This window comes from Aspergillus brasiliensis (assembly GCF_001889945.1).
Source record: "Aspergillus brasiliensis CBS 101740 unplaced genomic scaffold ASPBRscaffold_5, whole genome shotgun sequence".
NCBI classification, from domain to species: domain Eukaryota; kingdom Fungi; phylum Ascomycota; class Eurotiomycetes; order Eurotiales; family Aspergillaceae; genus Aspergillus; species Aspergillus brasiliensis.
The window spans coordinates 572,378-588,187 of NW_027137446.1; the positions used below are offsets into that span (position 1 = coordinate 572,378).

General features: G+C 49.4%; 3 protein-coding genes across 3 annotated transcripts; all 3 read right to left on the reverse strand.

The window, feature by feature from the left end:
* Nucleotides 1–604: 604 nt before the first annotated feature.
* On the reverse strand, nt 605–1,218 carry ASPBRDRAFT_540544 (uncharacterized protein). The gene has a single exon (XM_067627163.1). The coding sequence runs from the start codon at nt 1,044–1,046 to the stop codon at nt 678–680; it is 369 nt and encodes a 122-aa protein (XP_067479723.1). The 5' UTR covers nt 1,047–1,218; the 3' UTR covers nt 605–677.
* Nucleotides 1,219–4,253: 3,035 nt separating this feature from the next.
* On the reverse strand, nt 4,254–5,768 carry ASPBRDRAFT_175619 (sedoheptulose-7-phosphate:D-glyceraldehyde-3-phosphate transaldolase TAL1). Its single transcript, XM_067619809.1, has 4 exons — nt 5,697–5,768; nt 5,308–5,622; nt 4,856–5,239; nt 4,254–4,797 (listed from the first exon to the last, which is right to left on the reverse strand). The coding sequence occupies exons 1-4, from the start codon at nt 5,733–5,735 to the stop codon at nt 4,561–4,563; spliced, it is 975 nt and encodes a 324-aa protein (XP_067479724.1). The 5' UTR covers nt 5,736–5,768; the 3' UTR covers nt 4,254–4,560.
* A 1,300-nt stretch (nt 5,769–7,068) lies between these two features.
* Nucleotides 7,069–15,002, reverse strand: ASPBRDRAFT_195180 (Beige/BEACH domain protein; the record flags this gene model as incomplete). The annotated part of the gene is made up of 8 exons (XM_067620841.1): nt 7,069–7,098; nt 7,167–7,331; nt 7,398–7,610; nt 7,668–7,973; nt 8,044–8,198; nt 8,251–12,031; nt 12,090–12,451; nt 12,515–15,002. 8 exons carry the CDS (start codon nt 15,000–15,002, stop codon nt 7,069–7,071), a joined length of 7,500 nt encoding a protein of 2,499 aa, XP_067479725.1.
* Nucleotides 15,003–15,810: the final 808 nt, after the last annotated feature.

Here is a 15,810-nt window from a genome sequence, read left to right on the forward strand (position 1 = left end):
GGTGACATGCTGAACCTCGACAAGAAGGGTACAGTCAATAGCTGATCTCTGCCTTGTTTAATGGACGAAAATTCAGATTGGGCAATATCTTGGCGAATTCGTCAGCCACTCGTTGAGGGCATCGCCGAGGGTTGACAGCGATCTCGAGAACTTGCGGTAAAGCCAGCTAGTACTGTCATCCCATTATGCTTTCAATACTCACTGCCCATGACAATGGTCTGGTTACTCAATAGTATCCACTGAGATACTGACCAAATCGCAAAGGATCAGCAACCAGAGCTAGGAGCAACCGATGGGTGTCTGCCTTCATTAAACTTACTGCCTCCTAACAGCAACTTGAAAGGCAAAGGAGGACATCATGGAATGGCTTGTCACTACTGCTACGAGTCCTTGAGAAATTCAGTCGCCAAAAAATATTATCTATTATACACATACTATATACGACTGATTCGCTGCAAGTACTACCATCCGTTTACTATCCGTCCTTCTCACCGTTGCGTTCCTGTCCATGATGGCTCCGCTTCCTCATAAGAAGGCAAAACTGGACAGCCATACTTCGCACTTGGCCAGCCAGGACTCTCCGCTGCGACTACAATTCTTGGAGCCGTTACACGCTCACACAACTTCTACCTAGGCGTCTTTATCACCTTTCCCATGACGCACAAATCCAAACGCTCTTAGCGTGGCGATGACTGGGTCGGCCAATCATTCCAAGTTGCAAAATGATGCTCTCGAAGAACCATCATGCTCTCAATATCTATACCCCGCCTTCGACATTGTGGTTTCGTGTATCCACTGAGATACTGACCATATCGCCAAGTATCGGCGACAAGAGCTAGGATCAACCAAGAGTTGTCCATCTTATTATTTCTATCACTACTGCTTCCTAACAGTGAGCACAAAGAGAAAAGAAAGAAAGCTATGAAGTTGCTCATAGTTACAACTCCTACACGCGACGATTCAATCTCCATCATACAATATAATCGCGTCTTGACTATCACTCCACCATGGTCTCCGCATCTATAACCCCAATATCTACCTACCATTTAATAGTAATGGCCCAGTTAATATCCACTGGAGTACTAGCAAACTCGCGAAGTATCTGGCGGCGACGAGTGTGGCGATCAGCCGGCGGCTCTCCTCTTTATTTTCATCAGTACTGCACTTCAACAGTGAAAACGGAGAAACGAAAGAGTGCGGTGATTCCGCTTATCTTCTCCTTCGAAACAGACAGGAAAGAAGAAAAGAGAAAGCATGCGATGATCCCAGATCCAACATATGATATAAGCGGGTCATTAACTGGTACTCCATCCTGGTCTCCGCATCTATAATCCTGACATCTACTCCTCATTACAATAGTAATGGTCTGATTAGTAGTATCCACTGCGATACTAATTTTATCACAATCAAGCTCAACGATACCAGCAACTGAAGTGTTGCGATTAACGATGATTGTCAATCTTCTCATTGATTATTTGATCGAATGCAATGCTCTCCAACAATAAGCCAGAGAAAGGAAAGAAGCATGCGATGATCCAACGGACGACGTATATTATAGTCGCATCTCTACTACCACCCAATCTCGGTCCCAATCTCGAACTCTGATCTTCAGACCTGCTTCCTTACAATAGTATGGGTAGTTAGTATCTACTAAGATACTAACGAGATTGGATAGTACTATTACCAACGAGAAAAAAAAGGCGAACCTCAATATAATCTTTATAATCATTACTATCGTTCCCAACAGCAGAAAAGGAGAGGAATACACCCATAATGGACTCGCACACAACCACTTATGAATGGGTCGTTGCTACCGTTTATGATACTCTTAATATCTACTTTCCATTACAATAGTAATGGTCGAGTTAGTATCCACTTGAGATACTGACCAAATTACAAAGTACTATCGGCAACAAGAAGCACAATTACCAGACCAATGGTTCTGCTTCATCTCAGTACCATTATTCCTCTTTCCTACCAGCGAACTGAAGGAGAATGAGTGACCAATAAAGGCATAATGTCCTCTCACTCATTACTACTATACCACTTATCCGCACAAGGACCCGACCGACAGAAGAAGATATAACTGGGTTGCGGGTGGAAGTGTTTCCTCTTATAATTGTGCTGTTAGCTCTCTTCCGATAGGCAGAGTTATGATAACCATAGTATCATTTCCAGTGATACTGGGCTCTTATAGATGATTGTCTTCATCTGAACCATCATCATTATTACTCCTCCGTTCTATTCCAACAACAGTAAGAAAAGGGGGAAAGAGCCACATACAAAGGCACAATACACTCGCGCTTATAACAATTCTATTACCTACTCCACGCAAGGATTCAATCCAGACCACCTGACTATCAGGTCACGATGGATTGATTACCTCCACAGTCTGGAATCTATCATATCTCCTCTCATCTCCAAGTTACGCATTTCCAGCTACAACCTGTGAACCTGCTTTACGCTGGCTATACTCACCATTACTGTCGATCTGGCAATCTACCTGCCTTTTATCAAATCACTCTGTCTGCTGATGCGCAAGGTTATGACCAGCCGGCGATCGATCTTTCATTAATGAGATAATGATCCTTATTATCATCGATCTTACCACTCCTCATGACTACCAATAAAAAGAAAAGGAGAAAAGGAGAAAAGGAAAAAGGAATACGAAGCAAGATGGATTCTCGCTCATCACCACAACAACTACTTAGTCCATTCGAGGCTTCAATTGACAAAGACATGATCCTATTGAATCACGAGTGGGGGTTTTCCCCTTATAATCACTCCATTCATATTCCTTTCCTTACCTCCTTTCGATGCATAAGGTTAAGACGACCCGCGATATTTCCGGTGATACTGGCTGTTGGTCCAAAAGACGATTCAGTGCTTGATTCTTCACCCTAGTTGTTGAAGGCGCTAGTCTCTTCTGACGACAGCTGAAGACGAACAAAGGCACTATGTCTTTGCTAATTACTCCTCACTTAGTATATAAGGGGGATTTCATCGACTATACATCTTTATTGATATGATATGATAGGGTCGCGAGTGGGGCAGTTACTACCATCTATTATTGGGTCTTAACCACCTATCTATATCTATATGCCAGCTTTGTATCACCTCACCTCTCTATCGATGGACAGGGTTATGCTGGCCTGTGTTATTCTTGGTGATACTGAGTGGGCTTTGAAGCTAACTGTCGTTGTTTCCACGACTACTGCATTCTGAGAGCGAAGGGAAAGGAAAAGAGGAGAAAAGAAAAAGTAAGAGCACACTCAGCTACTGGCTCATTAGTAGGCGAAAGGAAGGGTTTGATTGCCTATATTATTAGGCCGCGGATTGCGCATAATCTCGATATCTCCGTCCTTTCCTTTCGCCATTGAGGACATTGAAGAGGATGATTTCAATGTCGTCTGGGGCTAAATTCCTGATCTCCCTCGCCTTCCTTCCTTCATTGGCGATGATGAAGACGAAGGCGATTACTATGGTGGTGGCCGGCGATATTTCTGATATTGATATCTCCGGTCTTTCTTTTCTACGGTGAAGACGAAGACGAAATTCATTTTGGTGCCTGGGGTAATATTTCATTCATTTCTGGTCTTTCCTACCGGATGGTGAGGAAGGCGATGATTTTCTTCGATAGTGCCTGGGGTTCTATGGTCTTATTAGTGACCTGCCATGCCTATTCTTTCTGATGGTTGGTGACGAAGATGATTATCTACCATACCGTCTGGGGCCATGTTTCTGACATCTCTGGGCTCATCCTTCTATGGTGAGGATGATGAGAATAAATCCTATGAAGACTTCTGGGATCATGTTCTTGATATCTCGGGGCCCACCTTTTGGCGATGATGAAGACGACATCTGGCGGTGGGGTTTGGTCTTTTACTTCTGATATCTCTGGTCTTTCTTATTTACGGAAAAGACGAAGACGATATCCACAGTGACTTCTGGGATTATATTCTTAATATCCCTGGTCTTTCCTTCCTACAGTGAAGACACAAACAATTTCTATCAAGATATCTGGAATTATATTATTGATATCTCTGGTCACTTCTATCAATGCTGATGATACCTTTCAATAGTGACAGGGATATCGAAGGGGACGATGCCATGGTGTCTGGGGTTTTTCAACTTGATATCTATCTGATCTTCCTTCTGCATGGTGAGGAAGGGGGGGTGATTACTTCAATGACGTACTGAGGTTTTATTATTGACTTCTCTTCTCGCCTTTCGTTTCGATGGTGGTGACGAAGGTGACTTTTACTAGTACAATGAAATCTGGGGTGTTTTGTGGATGACTGGGTTCAAAGAATGATTATCGGTGCTTGTGATTATTGAGAGGAGAAAAAGCCCTTGAGCTAGCTAATAAACTGATTCTAATCCTATTACTTTGATCACTGCGTCTACTTTTATAGTAATGGTATATGATCAATCTCATAATTCGTATCTAGCCAAACGAATTTTTCAGGTCATCAATTTTACACATGGGAATAATAATAGAAAAAAGAAAGGTCATCATAAAAAGAAGAAAAAATGCACACATCAGATCAGTCTCCCAATCTATGCCTGGATCTTCTGCTTCAGGATGTCCTTGAGGGTGACGGCGTCAGCGGCGAACTTGGAGATACCCTCACGCAGCTTCTCGACGGCCATGGCCTCCTCGTTGAACTCGAAGCGGAAGAGAGCCTCGTCGTTGATGTAGGACTTCTTGGGGATGTCGAGGCTGGCGGCGTTGGCGGCGTCGAGCTTCTTGGGGACGGCAGCGGTGGAGTTGAAGAGGTCCTCGAGGAGGTTGGGCTATACCCTTGTTAGAATTGAATAATAATAATAATGTATCAGATGAAGGATAACTTACGGAGATGGTCAGGTAGTCACAGCCAGCCAGCTCGGTGATCTCACCGGTGTTACGGAAAGAGGCACCCATGACAATGGTCTTGTAGCCGTGCTTCTTGTAGTAGTTGAAGATGTTCTGGACGGACTTGACACCGGGGTCCTCCTCGGCGGTGTAGTCACGCTTGTGGGCGGCCTTGTACCAGTCGAGGATACGGCCGACGAAGGGAGAGATGAGGTAGGCACCGGCCTCAGCGGCAGCGATGGCCTGGACGTTGGAGAACATGAGGGTCAGGTTGCAGTTGATGCCGTGCTGAGACTGGAGGACCTGAGCGGCCTTGATACCCTCCCAGGTGGAGGCGATCTTGATGAGGATGCGGTCGCGGGAGATGCCGTTCTCCTCGTAGAGCTATAGCACGATATTGTTAGCTACCGAAAGCCGAAGAAAAACGATGAAAAGAATAATTCTCAACATACCTTGATGATGTGAAGGGCCTTGTCAATGGAAGCCTGGGTATCGAAAGAGAAGCGGGCGTCGACCTCAGTGGAGACCTTGCCGGGGATGATCTCGAGGATCTTCTTGCCGAACTCGACGAGCAGACGGTCGAGAGTGGCATCGACCTGCTCGTCGAGGGTCTTACCCTCGGTCTTACCCTTGGCGACAGCGGCATCGATGAGGCTGGCGTACTCAGGCTTCTTGGAGGCGGCGAGGATCAGGGAGGGGTTGGTGGTAGCATCCTGAGGCTTGTACTTGCCAATGGTGGCGAAGTCACCGGAGTCGCAGACGACGACCTGAATTGATGAGATGATTAGCGATGATTCAAAATGCTACTTCGATTGATTGATTAATTGATTGAATCACTTACAGTGCCGGAGGCCTTGAGCTGATCGAGAGAAGAAGACATGGTGGAGGTTGAGGATGAAATGGTGAAAGGTGATAAAGTTGGGTTAAGATGGGAAGATGGGTATAGATAGTATGAAAAGAAGAAGAAGGGAAGGAGAAGAAGATTAGAAAGGGAAGAACGGGAGAGTGAAATAAGAAGGGAAGAAGAACGAGGAACGTGGCGACGAAGCCGGAGCAACCCAAGCAGCGAGCATCACAGCCAACGGAGGGAGGGAGGGGTGGTTTCTTACCAAACTGTAACTAATGGTGGGGCAAAGCTGGCAGAGCATCCGATGACGCTATGCGTTCCCTTTCCCTTTCGCCTCAACAATTAATCGGAAAAGCATCATATCATTCATTAACAAACAATCCATATCTATGGTACATCCTCCCTCTCTCACTCCCATCTCTCCCATTCAGATCAATTCTTTTCCCTCCTTTCCATCCTTCGCAACATACATCCTTTCATTCTGATTTGATCACCACAAATTCATCATCCATTGTCCCTTTCTATCCTTCCTCTTCACTTCCATCAGCTTCTCTCTCTCATAGCACGGGCTGGTCGGCCCAGAGTGCTCCGGCAACCGGCCAGCAACCCCCCGGTCCACATTTGCTCCTCTTTTCCCACCTTTTTCCCTTCACCGGAAGCTGTGTTCCCCCCCTCCTCCTCCCCATTCCTTCCGTGGTGTTCCTTTTTTCCCTTTTCCTCTTCTTCTTCTTCCCCGTCGGAATTGGAGCAACGATAGTACCAATTTCTCCGGTGGAGATCACCCCTCCTCGGCGTTTGACTTGACAGCGAACCGTGTTCACTAAGTTACATGGAATAGGGTCGGCCTTTCAAATGGCTTCTCTCCCCTCCCCTCCCTTCTCCTACGGCTTGGGCTCGTCTCGGCCTCGTCTTTAGCCCGCCACCCCCAGAGACATTTTGACTAAAGTAGGTAACGGTTCTAAAATAGTAGCTTCGGTTCCTCCCCCACGGTCTGCTATCTAGCTCCACGGCCCTTTTGACTACGACATCATCTAAAGACTGGGAGCCACTCGCGCCGCCCTTCCAGCGTGTTCGTGCCGCCTTCAAACTACGGAGTAAAACAACGCAGCATAGTCACAGAGAGATTGGTTTTACGGGATTGGGATACTCGGCGCATACAAGAATCGGTAGACAGAATCATCACATATGCCCGGAGGTTTTGGTGGGGCACCGACAAGGGGAAAAGAGACGAGACGAGGTCCATCCCACGATGACCATCTCCTCCGTGGACTCGATCCGAGGGCCTCCGCGGAGTCCACTTTTTCCCCGGTGGTAGATAGTAGACACATCACTGTAATAAGGAGAACAACCGGTTGTCCTCTCCTCCTCACCGGCGCTGGACACAACTCCATTCGTACTAAGGCACCCCGTTAGCATATACCCTCAACCTAACCCCATTGTCCCGGGATGTCAGCCACAACTCACCACTCGTCCCAATTCATCGCCAGTATACACCACGTGCGGCTGCGCCAGAATGCAGCTAATCCCCGCTGAGATATTGGCCCCATTGTCGCGGTGGCTGTCCACATGATGCAGTTGCCGGATCAACTCCAACTCAAACCGTCCGTGATGGATGATCTTGCTCCAGATCTACAATATCGTCAGCATCAGTAACCTTCTTAAGTCGGTGACAGCGCGTTCTATAGGGCCTCTTACGTTGACGACGCCTCGGCGGTGTCCAGTGAAGAGTAGCTCGCGCTCCTGCCACTCATTGTTCACCCCTTCGTAGAAGACACACGTCATGATCGAATCGTCTACTGAATCACACAGGTTCTGTTCCAGGAGCAGAGACCCATTGAGCGTGTAGAGGCTGACTCGGTTGCGTCGACAAATCATGATCTCTCCCGTCACATCATTAATCCGAGCGCACTGTACCTGCATTAGTAAACCAGATGGAGAACAATCCAGGCCAACAAGCATGCTTACATCGACAGGCCCGCTAGCTGGCAGTTCCCGGACGAAACACTGCCGATTGAGATCCCAGAGCATGATCTGTCCGTCCGTGGATGCCGACAGAAGCGTACTGAATGACCGTGACACCGCAAGCGTAGTCACCGGTGAACGATGTCCAAATAGGGACCCTGCTGGCTGTAGATCAACCGACTTGATAGACGAAGTAAACGTCCAGATCGACACCGTACAGTCAGACCCGGCCGTTACCAACGTTCGAGAGTCCGCAAAGATCGCACAGGACAGCTGGCCGATATGAAGATGTTCAAAATGGCCCAGTAGCTAGTGTCTTGTGAGTTGCTATACTTTGAACCCAAGAAATTTCTGAAAACCAAGGGCTAGACTTCCGTACCTTCCGACTTTCCGCAGAATAAAACCTGACACTGCCGTCAAAGTATCCCCACTCCATATATTTATCGTAGCTCGGTGGGATATTGAGTCGCAAGGCTGCAGCACACAGCAGACGATCTTGTTTCATTGATAAGGAGGCCACTCGCTCGCCAATATCTATCACTACATTAGTTGTCACGAAGAGATAGCTCAAGGTTAGAGGACTTACCGAGAAGCGCAAGGGGCTGTTGTGTCAGCGATTCGGCAAGCCGATCCAGTCGAGGCGTTCGGTGCCCGAAATCATCGCGTTGAAAATGAGGCCGGTTGAAGATCTGATGCGGTGTCTGACCGAAGTTGTGAATGATGCCAATCGTGGCGAGGCGTTCCACCGGGTCATCGATAGAGTCGATGTCCTTGGCACCTTGGTAAGACAGATGATGGAAGACATTGACCGCCTCGACTGCCGCTTCTCCCTTTTGCTTGCTTCCGAACACCAGGTCGATCCAATGATGTAAATTCTGGGTCACATACGGACTCTCGAGTGCCTCCCGGTGCTTAGCAATAAAGATCTTGGGATCGCCTTTGGCCCATGGTGGTAACTCCACCGAGTCGATCACAGTCGTCATGTTCTGCAGGAGCCCGAAATCGTATTTATTGGAATTCACCAGAAATTCAGGGAGGTAGAAGAACTCGGGGATCAACTCCCGGACGTCCGACATATTGCCGCGTGACGCGGATTCCCATGCCTTGCCGACCGAGTAGAAGAGACGGTCGGCATGATCAAACGTTCCTCCCTGAAGGAGAAGGTAGGATTTGACGAAAGGCTGTAGTCGGATCAGGTATGAGCTCACGATCATCGCGGAAGAATAGTGCGTTCCGTAGTGGAATGGCGGAGCGTCGTCGTCCCCCATTTCAGCGAAAGCCTTGTACCGTTCTCTAAACTCGGCCTCTCGCTCTGGCGTTTGACAGCCCATGGGCTTGGACAAGTCACGGAACGTTTTAGGGTCGTTCAGATCCAGTTCGTCACTCGTATAGTCCGCGAGTACCCACGGAAAGACGGGGTACTGTGTCAGGTCATTGAACGTCCTCCCAGCGAGGGTGTTGATCAGCATGAGATAGTGGAAGTTGGAAATTTCACCCTTGATCCATTTCCGCGTAGCTGGATAGAGTGGAGAGTGCCCGAAAACGCTGGCAAACTTCGACCCGAGAGATTGCGGTGCATCGTCCTGACTTCGGAGGGTTTCAAACCTCCAAATATCCTCGGGACGCGCGTGGCCAACACTGCCAGTCACCTGGGGAGCTTTTGTCGCGAGCTGACTGCATAGACCATCCCGAGCTCGCGACGAGATGAGTGTCAGCAAATAACTGCTGCCGTCGGTGAAGAAAATCTCCAATGCCACATCCCGGAACAGAAAGCGCCGTTTGGAGACACTGATCAGATCAGACCATTTCCAGCTTCTTGTTTCATGCTCCTGTGCTTTACGCTCACTGGATTCTCGCCCGGCAATCATGCGGACGTAAGGGTCGCGTTCGTCTGGCGGGGCTTGCCAGACATTCACGATCTCACCGTCTGATCTTTGGAAGAAGTTATCCAAAATATAGATATGTTCCTTCCCTTGGATCAGAAGCCCCTCAAATGCCTCCAATCCAATGACACGGGACATGTTGCATACCCCCTCAACCTGGTCGCCGCGATGGAGACTTCGCATGACCTTTCGGTTCTTGTCCTCGTAATCTTCAAGATCGGCCTTGGGATCTTCGATCATCTCGAAGCTATCCTCAAGAATACTCCGGCTATCTGGCGAAATGCCTTGCGGACCACCCTCTGCGGGCTCATTATTCGCGACCGTGGGGGTCAACCCAAGGGTGCCAGCACTGGACGAAGGCCGAACGTCCGTGTCGACTTTAATCGCAGGAGGCTCTGATGCCTTGCGTTTTGGCTGGTAGTTCTGCCTCTCGCCAGTTTCATCAGGTACTATGCGAAGGCGCATACGGCTCCGCCCTTCTGTTTGATCTAAGCGCCACTTTCGCTCCTTATCCTCGGCCAGGAGGCCACCGAACCGCCGTAGATCCAACGTAAGTTTCGAGAAGGCAGTCCACATGAAGACAGCATCATCCTGGTGATCCTGAAGCGCTCTTTGGAACTTCAGGAATTCCGACCCTGATATGTTCGACGCCCAGTGGGGAAAAGTAGCGAGATGCTTCCGTGTCACTTCGTCACCGAAGTTGTCTATGTGCTTCCATTGTTTCAGCTTCTCCTGGCGTTTAGTAATTCGGGTCCGCGATGAAGTCTCAATCTTGGAATTCTCTTCGTGAACGAAATCCTCCCAGTGCTTGGAAATGACACCAAAAAATAGAGAGTGTAGGTCCTCTTCTCGATCGTTGAACCACCTCAAGAAAGCGGCATCATCCATACCCATTAAAGCTTCAAAGCCAGCAGACAGCCGCTTTTGTAGGGTTATTGACGTATGACTTAGAATAGTAGCCATGTCAGCAGGTTTCTGCACTAGCAGGATCCGGAAAAGCCCTGCTGCAGCTAGGCGCACATCTTCGTTTCCATCGTCTAACTTAATGTACAAGAGGTAACATAGCAGCTGCAGATGATTTGACTGGGCGTCACCAGAGAGAAGAATCACCTGCCAGTAGGATAGGCGACTCAGGAATGTAAGAGCTTCCGTGCTCTCGACTTCCGACAGCCGCAGCAAGACGACGCGAAATACAGTCGAGCGAATTGTTGACACGGCTTGACTGCATAGCCTTATACTCTTGAGACAAGAGACATCGGGCCGTTGGAGATATTCGAGTATTGCCCCGGCGAATTCAAGGGTTGCAGCAGCCCCGTCAACAAACCAACCTTCATACACTGCCTCCCCAAGATGTGTCATGAAACGTCCCAGATTGGTAAGCACGCGTGGTTCTGCCAGCAGCTGAAGTTTGGAAAAGATGACCTCTTGCACAGTCGAGAGGAAATTCTTCAGCACCCACGAGTTGAAGTGTGCTCGGTGTTCAAGCAATCCCGGTGGCGTTTTCAGGTACAGGCCAAGACCAGTGAAGTCCTTCCGCTCCAATAACTGCTCCGAGAAGACAGAAAGCGCCAAGCTGAGTATGCTGATGACGAAGGGATGTTCGGGGTTCCCCACATCCTCGATCTTTCTCGGATGGTACGCGTGGATAATGCGCGCGGAGGATGGTAGAGAGCTCCCGCGATCAGATGAGACAAGCACAAAAGAGGAATTGCGGCCAAGTGCTCCAGCAGCATCATCGCGCGGTCCAGGCTGCTCCACGGTGGTTGTTCGCAGAGAAGCGGCTCCTCTTGAGCGCGGACGGAGAACCAGATTCTGATCACCGAAATCGAGACTGGCCGCACGAGGGTTCAGTTCAGCATCCGTGCTCGTTGCGTCGCAGCCAACAACCACCGGGAACAGCACGTAGAACAAGTGTTGAATATACTCGGGCTGCGTGGTGAACTCGCGAAAGCTTTGAGATCTCACATGCAGCGTAGCAAAGAAATCGGTGACTGTATTGAAAAGCAACTGCTCTTCGGCCGCTGTTGCTGCGGCCGTGTGAGAGAACATGGTTTGCTTGGTCGGCTTGCCACTGGCAGTTAGATGCGCAAGGTCCTGTGTCGCGGGTTGCGGACTATCGTCAGTCAAGACTGTCTTCTTCAGGGCACTCTGCATCATCTCAGCGATGACTGGGAATATCTCAGGGAAAGTTATATGCAATTGGACGCCGGAGAGGAAGGCATCCGATAGTCCATTCTGATTGAAGGGCCTGTCAACGATCATTTTACCGACGTCTAGGCCAAACAATATGGCAAAGCAGGTGGACCATACGGCCGGTATTTTCCACCATCTTCTCAAGCAATGCCGCATGATTATATAGCCTCCTGTTTTTTCGGTGAATTTCTTGTCATAGTTGCCGCCATGAGTGACCAGCAGACGAGCTATGATCTTTGTCGCCAGGATCACGATTTCCGGTTCGTCTTCACATAATAGATACAGAAGCCACTATGTTCGTTCAAGTCAATAATCACAACCTGTTAATGAGGAGGGAAGCAAACCAGACCTTATTGGTCACGGCCCTTGCGAACTTCTTTATGGGGCCAAGATCATGTGCATTGCAAAGTAATGAACAATACATCCGAAGCATTTCTACGGCAATCACAGTGCTCGACACGTACTTTATTTTCGGGTCAGAGGTCGCTGGCTGCCGCATGCCTGCGTTGAATCTCATGCTCTTTTTCTTCTGTAGCCGACTTGACTCCTTCGGCTTGTGAAGGGCGTATGTGATAAATAGAGCCAATGAGCGAAATAAATCCGCCGATGAGGAGCTCTCCATCAGAGATCCAAAAGCGGCAGTGTAAAGGCGCAGGGCTTCGGGGGTACATTCTTCTACCTTGAGGGCCTCGAGTAACTTCTTGTTGACACCTATTGTTCATCAGCATAACCGAGTCGTGATAAGGTATCATATGATGCTTTCGGGAGACCCACGCATGCGAGCAAGCCGCTTCGCATTGAATCGGCGATATTTGCTCTCACTGGCAAATATACAGAACTGGGAATAATACAGCTCGAGGAGGGCTACCTCGCCATATCTCCAAACTTCTAGGTCGACGAGTAAGACCCTGTACGCCAACGGGTTCGTAATAATGGAGCGGTTAGGCTGCTCAAAGTCGTAGCCAACAAATTTCAGCGTCAGACGGAGAAGTGCCAGAGCCAATGCAGACCGTTCCTCATAGCTGGCACACACGCTCGGCGTCTTTGACATTGTGGGAGCAGCCCCCAACGGCAAACCAAGCTTTTCGCGCAACAAAACTGCAAGTATTCCGTAGCCATTATCTTTTTCCATTGCTTCGCTATTCCTCCAGTTGTCTTGCACTGCTTCGTACAGTGCCTCGACCGCTAGCAGGGTCGACTCCGCAGTGTCGGCTGCATGAAGCAAACTCAAATGCACAGCCGCACATCCACCAATACGCCAGCTTGCATCATCCAAAGCGTGTGGTATCGCAACTACAGGGTCGCCTGTCAAGATACCAATGCCGTGCGCCTGTGTCAAGGCGTCATTGATAGCAGGTGTAGCTCCATTAACCGCTATTGCATTTCCTCCCGACTTGGTTAGTTGATGTAGATTCTTAGCGGCCTGCTTGGATAAGCACTTGATAAGCCGGGACTCGTCCACAGTATTACTGTCATCGTCATCTAGTACTGCGAGTGGCGACACATTCAGCAATATGGAAGCCTCACGAATAAGGGTACTTGCTTTCCGCCGGATGGCAACAACGATATCAGACTGCTCTTCTTTACCCGGGTGTAAATGCTCATTGCGCAGGTTTAGAGCGGCAGAAGCCTTGTATGTCTGAAAAGAGCCAAGGCAGTCTTGAAAGTTGCCATGGTAGCGGGGACCGAGGTTGTAAAAGACGGCAACCATGTCATCGCTGTAAGCTTCTTCGAAAAGGATTGCACTAGCCAGAGACCACCGAGACATAGACACTCCCTTTCCCAGCCGCATAGCCAAATCCTGAGGAGTGCCAAAGAATGCTTGGACCCGAGCAGATCGGCTGGGAGCGGTTGCAGCGGGCATACACGGATATTCTATCTTTAGCTGCTCGACAAATTCGCCATCTATGAACAAAGAGGCGCGGGAATACGACGGCGGTCTGGGCTTCTTGTGGACCACACAAATATGATACCATCGACCAGGTTCGAAAACGATGGACTTGAAGCGGACACTGGGACGTGACCCCCTTATCGAGGTCTGCAATATAAAGTTCCGGGTATCTTTCTCAAGATACGCGAGTAGGAAACATGTCTGACTGGGATCAAACGCCCCGAAGATTGTCGTATGTGTGTTTGAATCAAATTGGTCGAAGCGCGCCCAAACTGAAAGTGTGTACCCGGAGGAAGTTGCTGGGGGGAATGAGCGCCCCAGAGTGGAAAACTCCAAGGAACAGTATCCATGCAGCGACAGATCGAATTGTATGGATGCAGGTTCTTTGGATGCCTTCAGAACATCAACCAGCAGACGCGAGACCTTTTGGCAACTGTGGGCTTTTTGGTAGAGGAAGACTGCATCCTCCAGATTACTTATCCCCTGTGTACAGAGCAGTCGCGCGAGCTCCCGGTATAATAGCTTTTCCTGTTCCAGACGCTCATCGCTGACCAGAAGCGGAAGGATCCACGATAAGACACCTGTAGCATGCAATGTGGTGATGTTTCTCTGGGAATGCATGGCAAGTTGACAAAGGCATGCCGGTACAGCTAACCTCAGGATACGGTGATCAGACGACGAGGCCGAAGTCTGGGACAACCATACTCGAATGAACGGCCCCAAGATATCTGATACTTCAATGGTCTCTGAGGTTCCTACGCATCGATCAACCTCCGCCTTAAGGTCACTGGGAAGTAGCACTGGGGCCGATCGAAATCTGGAGTCCAACGTTGCGAATATATTGGCAACAGTTTCCTGGCAAAGGATCGCTGCCAAAATCCCACCATAGAATTGTTCTATGTCTCCTTCCACGCCGTCCACCTTTCGGGCTAGGAAAGTGAGAGCTTCCTCTAGAGCCGCACTCCCTCCTCCAGGTACCCGAGCCGCAAAATATCTCTTATTCCCGTGATGATCCTTTAACGCCTCTGCCAAAACCGCCAGTGTATCCTTGAAGAGGGCCAAGAGACATTTTCTCTCTTCCCACGCTAACCGATCCGGGGCATAGCATTCTGTGACTTTCTGAAGCAGATCCAGCAGCGTCTGAAAGCCGTGTAGGTGTCGAAAGTCCTCTTTCGCTTCACGAGGCTGGTCATTATCGATAAAGGTATGACGAAGTCGGAGTAAGCATTCGGTTGCTGTCGCAGCTAGTGAAGGGTCGATGTCAGGTTCACCGCAGATGACCTTTAGCTGTTCAACGATGGGTGTCAGTTCAACGGCGGGCCGATCGATCGACGAAGGGGACGGCGAGCGAAGGGAGGTGGCCTGGTTCATCGCGCCGCTGAATCTTATCCCCGGCTACCTATCTGACGGCAAGCGACCATCAGACACCATGAACCTGCACTTGGCGTAATAATGGAGACGGTCTGCATTGGTAGTTGTGACGGTTTGGGGAGCTTAGCGGAGGGGATCAAATCCACGCACACTTGTCTGACATGGACCAGCCAAAGTGGGAGGAGGGGAAGCAAGGATAGCGCACTCCAAAGGATCAGCAATTGTGTGTCGGCGAGGGTTTGAAGGAGCGAGAGTCCCGGTCAAGATCCACCATAGAGACTAGGAAATTCCCAGAAGGCCAGAAGACGCACGGAGTCCTAAGCCGCACGTAGTGCTCTTTCCGCACTTTGAGGAACAAGGAGAATGTTTCGAGTCCGATGGAATAGTCTTACGCCAACGTCACTGGCGGCGGTGGTACCAAACCATCGTTAGCGGGGGGGAGGGTACGGGGGATTGTTCTGAGTCGACGGGCGACTTTGCTTTGCTTTTCCTGCCGAGTGCAATTGGACAGTGACTGACGGACTGGCCTTCTATCCTGGGCAAGTGGGCAGTGCTGCTCTAACTTTCTCGTTCCTCAACGCCGACCGGAAGGGCGGGCGGCCGATTAGACTGTCTCGCACTCTTCGGCTGGACCGGGCCATTGTCATATCTCGCCCCACAAGTATCGGTGCCAGAGTTGCTTAAGTAGAATTTGGCTTTTCTCATGGCTTCTTGAAGTTATTGGTTCAACTGGACGCTGCTTTTGATAGTAAGACACGTTGTAACTATCTTCATTACTTTCAAAGTTTTGATTCTCTGCAGCTAATCG